Source organism: Kwoniella shandongensis, chromosome 9 (genome assembly GCF_008629635.2).
Source record: "Kwoniella shandongensis chromosome 9, complete sequence".
NCBI lineage: Eukaryota > Fungi > Basidiomycota > Tremellomycetes > Tremellales > Cryptococcaceae > Kwoniella > Kwoniella shandongensis.
Window position 1 is genome coordinate 286,982 of NC_089295.1, and position 6,543 is coordinate 293,524.

General features: G+C 49.3%; 2 protein-coding genes across 2 annotated transcripts; one reads left to right on the forward strand and one right to left on the reverse strand.

The window, feature by feature from the left end:
- Positions 1-331: 331 nt before the first annotated feature.
- Positions 332-4,027, forward strand: CI109_105047 (uncharacterized protein; the record flags this gene model as incomplete). Its single annotated transcript, XM_032005503.1, has 15 exons — positions 332-362; positions 476-629; positions 742-767; positions 928-1,125; positions 1,240-1,320; positions 1,387-1,532; positions 1,622-1,848; positions 1,916-2,034; positions 2,088-2,192; positions 2,252-2,379; positions 2,436-2,802; positions 2,851-3,161; positions 3,221-3,479; positions 3,546-3,724; positions 3,779-4,027. 15 exons carry the CDS (start codon positions 332-334, stop codon positions 4,025-4,027), a joined length of 2,580 nt encoding a protein of 859 aa, XP_031860222.1.
- Positions 4,028-4,301: 274 nt separating this feature from the next.
- On the reverse strand, positions 4,302-5,680 carry CI109_105048 (uncharacterized protein; the record flags this gene model as incomplete). The annotated part of the gene is made up of 5 exons (XM_032005502.1): positions 4,302-4,571; positions 4,654-4,703; positions 4,776-4,853; positions 4,927-4,995; positions 5,092-5,680. The coding sequence occupies 5 exons, from the start codon at positions 5,678-5,680 to the stop codon at positions 4,302-4,304; spliced, it is 1,056 nt and encodes a 351-aa protein (XP_031860221.1).
- Between the last annotated feature and the right edge of the window lie 863 nt (positions 5,681-6,543).

A 6,543-nucleotide genomic window follows, 5' to 3' on the forward strand; every position in this document is an offset into this window, starting at 1 on the left:
GGTTTCCTCCATTCATCACCAACCACATGTGTTGTAACTTATTTGCATTCACCACACCACATCACGTATGTACCGCTCGCATGAGCATGGATAGTTGATACATGAGATGTATGTATTCTGTCCACCATTACTGTTGTGTTCGGTACCAGTGTTCAGGGTTGCAAGTATCAATGCGGCACCGGCCGCCTGCTCGTTGGTCGAATGACGCCGACGCGGGCAATAACATCAGTTGTCTGGGTCAACCGTCAATCTACCTTCGTTCGTCTCCTGCCACCTTGACATTCACCTGCGTACAGACCTGGCTGAACAGATAGCTAGGCGCAACATCAACATGAGCAGGCGAGACGTCGACGAAGCAGCGCGTAAGTGCAGCCATCTTCAGTGATCCATCATACCGCACGACTTGCCTTCCAACCTTTCCCTTGCCGACCACGATATAGATTGACTGGAAGCTGATATGATACGACGTGATCAGTGCTCAAGCTATACGGGATATCATCCCTCGAGCCGCAAGTATGGGAAGATGTTGATCATGAGAAAGAAGGACCGCTCGCGGGGACATTGACAGGTGAAGATGGGACGATGGCAGAGGAGATGGATCCATTAGGTATGAGAGGGAGGTTGGCGGGGTGAGTAGATGGTCCCTCCTCACTCTACCCTTACACATCTAGCGAAAGAGATCAAACCCGGTGTGCGAAGTGATTGAAACGAAGGGAAGTGCTGATGGTCTTTGTAATGTAGCTCTGCAGAGTTGGATCTCAGAACACGTATGTTGACGTTCCTCTGGCTCGATTCCTCCTTCAACCTCCCTGTTATAAACTCCATGTCATAGACAACTTGACCACTCAAGCGGACTCCGTCCTCCAAGATGAAGGTCACATGCGCTTGTATATTGACAATTCGAGCTGATACGTTACTTCCGTATAGGCGCCGCAACTTCCCTCTCGTCCAAATCGTTCGACCCAAAAGTATTCCTTTCCGCACATCACCCCGACGCATCGTACAACGATCTCAGACGAGGTATCGAGCATCTCGAGAGGGCGATCGAGTCGAGGTCTGAGGCTGTGAGAATATTGGTCGAGGACAACTTTGATCGGTTTGTCGCTGTCAAAGCGTCGAGTGATGGTGAGTTCGGACAGAGGCTGCAAATGGGAGGAATGTTTGCAGAGTTCAGGGACGTGATGGACAGAGAAGCGAAGAGGTACGTTGGATGTGTGGAGGTATTGACAAGTTCTGCAGTCGTTTACAGAGATATGAAGGAGAGTTTCCTTGCTGAAGATACAGATCACGGTACAAGAGAGCTTAGAGAGATCTTCAAAGGTATGCGGTCTGTACTGCCTAGGGGTTATGCTGGGCACTATAGCTAATGGATGACCGTCTGTCCAGTCGCTGGTCATCGAGCAGACCAGGTCTTCCTCCCCGTGTTGGAAAATGCTGTGAAAGCGTCAAAGCTAAGATCGACATTGGGTGTGTTCGAGAAGTCAAAGTTCTTGTTCAATCTTCCCGGACAATTGCTCGAGTCAATCAATGCTGTGCGTTCCGGCTTTCCTTCTCTGTCACCCTCACTCCACTCCAATGTGATTCGGACGGTGTAATGGGCTGACTAAACCATCGGTTGTAGGGCAAATACGATCAAGCGCTTCGTGACTATAAGAAAGGCTCATTCCTGCAATCATCCCGATCTGGTCAACTTATCCCCGGTGTCAATGCATCCAAGGAACAGCAGAAACGGGTATTTGACAAAGTCTGGACGTCGGTGGAGAAGATCATGAGTGATATGAGAGACCGTCTGGATGCGGGTTTGAAGGATCCTAATCGGTCTGTGGAAGAACAGGAGAGGACGATAGAGTGAGTTAATCAGCCCATTGGCTCAGGCTCGTAGTGCAGATGAAGGTGCTGACCGTCGACTTGGCAGAATCCTCATCGACCTGGATCAGAGCGACGAGCCAGCCTGGGCGTATCTAGAGTATCAACATGGACATATCTTGGCGACTATGAGGACGATTTTCAGCAAGGCGCAGGAAAGGGTCAGAGGTATGTCAATGAGTCTCTCAACAGCGATCATGGGGGCTGACCCATATTTGTAGCCGCGCAGCACGTATGTGCAAACGAGCCTTCATCCTCGACTGCCTCTGCAGATCTACTGAGGAGACAGCTGGCGTCCTCCGAGTACCTGATCAACCTTATCGCTCGTGAGTCGAAGTATCTCCATTGTGGGGAGCATGACTCATTCTGACCGCTCTCCTCCCAGCCTCTGCGGTCGACGCTGCATGGATGTCGATACAGACATTGGTCAGACAGCTGTCAGAATATGTCGTCCGATCCTTCCCAGGATTCTGGAAGATTGCGAAAGCGTGTATGGACGGAAAATACCGCAAGGTGAGTCAAGGACCGCAGACGCTGGGAGCCAACAGCTGAACGAGTGTTTGTCGCAGCGCGACTCAACTGGGAATATGCCGCCATCGCGTCGGCCTGCAACGACCTGCCGATCTATGGCTTTCGAGATTCTCAGGTTATACAATACTAGCTTATCCCAGTTCTTCACCCTCTCCGATGTCGCCATTGCCGAGTCGACTATTCGCAAAGAAGGCGAGGACCTGCCAATCCCACCCTTCGTACCCGCTGGAACGTCGGTCATTACAGCCTCATACTTTGGGGAGAAACTGGTTGATGAAGTCGCCGAATGTGCGAGCGAATTGATGGGTGTTGATGTTGGGAGTGAAGCAGGAAGCGGTCTTAAGGCATTGTTGGACTCCCTTAGGTGGAGATTCGAAGAAGTGATAGGAGCAACATGGGCGCGAGGTAAGAATTTGTGCATTCGGAGTAGGCTCTAGTACTAACTCTGCTTAGACTCCAAAATACTGCATAATCTCGAAGATTGGCAACTCGCTGTCTCTGCGAAAGGCGCGACCCGTTACCTCGCCATGGTGGACGATTTCCAGATCCGTATTGTCACATCGGCGAAGAAAGTGGCTTCTAGATCAGGCGAGAAGGAGACGCTACCATCAACTTTCAGACGAAGGATCAGGGAGAATTTCGTGGATACCATGTGTTTCTGTTTCGATGGGATCTTGAATGCTACGACAGCTCCTATGGACGAAGCCACGGCCAGGAGACCGTCACGTATGCCCAGTGCTTTGACACCTGGTGTAAAAGATACGGTGAGTATAGTCTCAGTCTTCAGTAAACTGTAAGCTGACAAAGCGGACCCGTGATCCAGGAAATTCGACTATTGGTCACGCTCGCGCAATTTCATCAACTCAAGCAAACGTCTGTCAAGTCCCTCACAACGCGTGTTTCAAAGCTTCTCGACATCGATATGACCAAAGAAGAAGCGCTACTGGTGGAAGTGGTGGAGAGTATGGACAATATGGTGTTCAAGGACTACGTGAAGCGGCGTTCGGACCCGCTCGTCCAGGTCATCCAAGAAGGTATACTACGAGGCGGTGTGGACTGGCTCAACACATCGAAGCCTACCGGTAAGCTCTGATTTCTTGACTGACCCTTCGAAGTGGTACATCTGACAAGGTAATTGCTTTTCGCAGAAGTACGACCGTACATGCACCGCGCGATCTTATTGTTGGTCGAAGCACACGCTAAAGTCGGTGATATCGCGCCTGCTCTTGTTAACAGAGTTCTCGAGGCACTGGTGAACGGTATCACGGAAGTGGCTCTGAGCTGTTTCCAGCAGATACCGAAATACGGGACAGGCGGTATGCTCACTGTGAGTGCCATCTGGCTACTTCTGATGAGAGTGGAACACTAATGTCTTCGACAGGCAACACTCGAGATCGAGTTCCTTCATCAATCGGTCAACCAATACGTCACGCCTCAAGCCAACGAGACCCTTTCCAAAATCTACGATACGATCTCGCAAGCGTATCGAAGGCAGAAGAGCTCGGAAGATTTCAACAGGGAGTTGGACGGGTTGCGAAAGCTGTTGTCGGCAAGTAGAAAGGCGACGGGAATGGAGACGTTGTGTTTTAGACCGATGAAGGAGAGCAGCCATAGAGAGAGGGAGGGGTAACAAGCTTCGCGAGTGAGAGCATGGATGATACATGGAATATCAGCTTATAGGATCCAGTTATGTACACCTGAGACCATCAATTTCAACAGGTCATTGAAACTCCCATTCTTCTTGTCCCATTAACAAACAGCTTCATTAATCCGGCGCTCTGCCTCCCACTTTGACGACTGTGCCCTTTGAAACATGTTTTGGATAAATCAGTTACGAGCTGGATGTGTAGCGTTGGAAAGAGTGCAGAACATCCTCTCCTTCGGTGAATCAACACCTACAAACTTCAGACAGCGTACTCTTCATCTTCGTCCTGAACCTGCGACTCATTCTCCCATACCATGTCAGGGAGCGAAAATGGGTCTGTCCTCTCATCTTCGCGAGAAGAGTCCACGCCGGTAGGAGAGGGTCTATAGCTCGCAGAGCCACTGTTTTGGCTTAGTATTCCGTGCTGATACCGAGCGCGCCATGCCCTGTTTTCTCTCTGTGATGACATGAGCTGCTGTCTGAGGGACTCATTTTCCTTTCGCATTTCGTCAAGCCTGTTTGTGGAATCCTGATGAGTGAATCATGTCTGTCAGCACAACTCTCCCCTTGGCCCTATCTTAAAACAGAAGAGAGATGATGGATCATCTCACCTTCCTCTCTTCCCGTTCACTCCGCCGTTTGGCCCACAGTTTTCGTAGATCTTGGTGTGAAATCAGAGCCAAGTCACTTAGCTCTATGAGACTATACTTCATTACTGAGCTAGTTTACTCACAGATTTCCCTCCTTCTCTCAGATCTCTCATCTTCTGTCAAAGCCTCTGGACGGTGCATCTTTGTTGTGACACGTTGTACTTGGTGTGATATCAGAATCAATGAGTCAGTGGGATGAGACTTCATGAATCAATCTTCCGCATTTTAACTCACTGGGCGTATCCTGTTCTCCTTCTCTCTTCACAGCTGTCTTGGTCTCCATGATGTGCTGTGTCATCTTGCCTATCACACCAAAATTGACGTCAGTCAGCCAAAAAGCCACTTGCCCAGATTTTTAATCCTGTATGGTAGTGTGTCCAGAGGGGTCAAGCAACTCACTGGACCTCAGAGTGAACAGTCCAGCAGGACTAGGACTGATAGACTCTCTAGTGACAGCAGTACCTGGTCTTGGTGGCAAGAAGGAGGAAGCTTCTGATGGGGAAGAAGAGACAAAGGAGGAGCGGTCATCTTGGGTGGTATGGTTTCTGCGTTGAATGGACCGTAAGCCAAAGGGTCCTGTATTGGCTTCAGACACATTGGCTGGTATCACCCTACGTCGCAGATGCTGCTGCCTTAGCAGTGACATCTGAGGAGTACCTGTCAAAGCTCCAGTTTGGTTGAAAGTGTTTGAGTGCCTTGCTGCACTGTATCGAGAGACAGAGCCGGATGTTGTTGCAGGAGATGTGATTGATGGAGGAGCTGGAAATGTGTGGGGGCCAGATTGAGTGGGACATAGGGTGTGCTGATCTGCCCTAAGGAATGATGAGGGTCCAGCAGCAGCTGGATTACTCTGATCATCACTGCGGAGGGAGTGGTGGGAGTGGTCTTGGCTGGACATATCACTAACATCCATAGTTTGTTCTGGAGACTGGTTGTCTGCAAAGCTGGACAGACCAGAATCTTGGTTATTGCCACTGTTCATAGCCATGTTCCTAAATCTGATGCGCAAGGGGATGTGCAAAGTATAGTATGTCTTTGTCACGATGATCAACAGAGGCTTCAGTCAATGAGGCCCTATCACACCACAGAGACAAGGTTGAGTGATATTCGCCAAAGGCGTCAACTATAATGACGAGATGGACGAGATACTCAGCGAGAATGACGAGAACGACGAGAATCCGAAGAGAACAACCTCAGGATGAGCGTTGTGGCCTTGGACTGACTGAAGGCTAAGTGATATCGTCAAGAGCGATAGCAAAGGTACGGTGTATGACTTTCAATCGGGAAATCACTAAGGAAAAGAGTACAAAAGATGGGAATAGCCATCCTCCTATATATCCATCCATCCATCCATCCATCTACGTTGAGCGATATTCTACAACTCGGCGAGTTCGTCGAATTAGACCGAATAATAGATGGGTTCGTTGAATGAAGTTCTACGAGTTCGACGAGAGTAGCGAGTAGAGCGGAGAGTGCGTCAGGATCTTGTAGGTCACGTGATGTATGTGGCAGTGACCGTCATGACAGTCTTGTGCTGCTGTGTCAAGGAACTGTTGATGTAATGGGTAGGTGGATGATAGGGGCAGAAGGTGATAAGTGTCTAGGGAATGGCAAAATGTTGAATTGCAATAGCAAATGGGTGAAATAGTTCCCAGGTTCATTAGCAGTATCTGCAACATCTATTGCTGTCTTCCAAAACATTTGACAACATGCCATCCTTTATGGGGAATCACATCCTTTATTTCTCATTGAGACTGTGTGAAGACACACAAGCTGCCAGCACTGAGACTGCATACAAACAATTCACTCTCATACAAGTCTGTTTTACTACCACCACAAAAGATATCTATG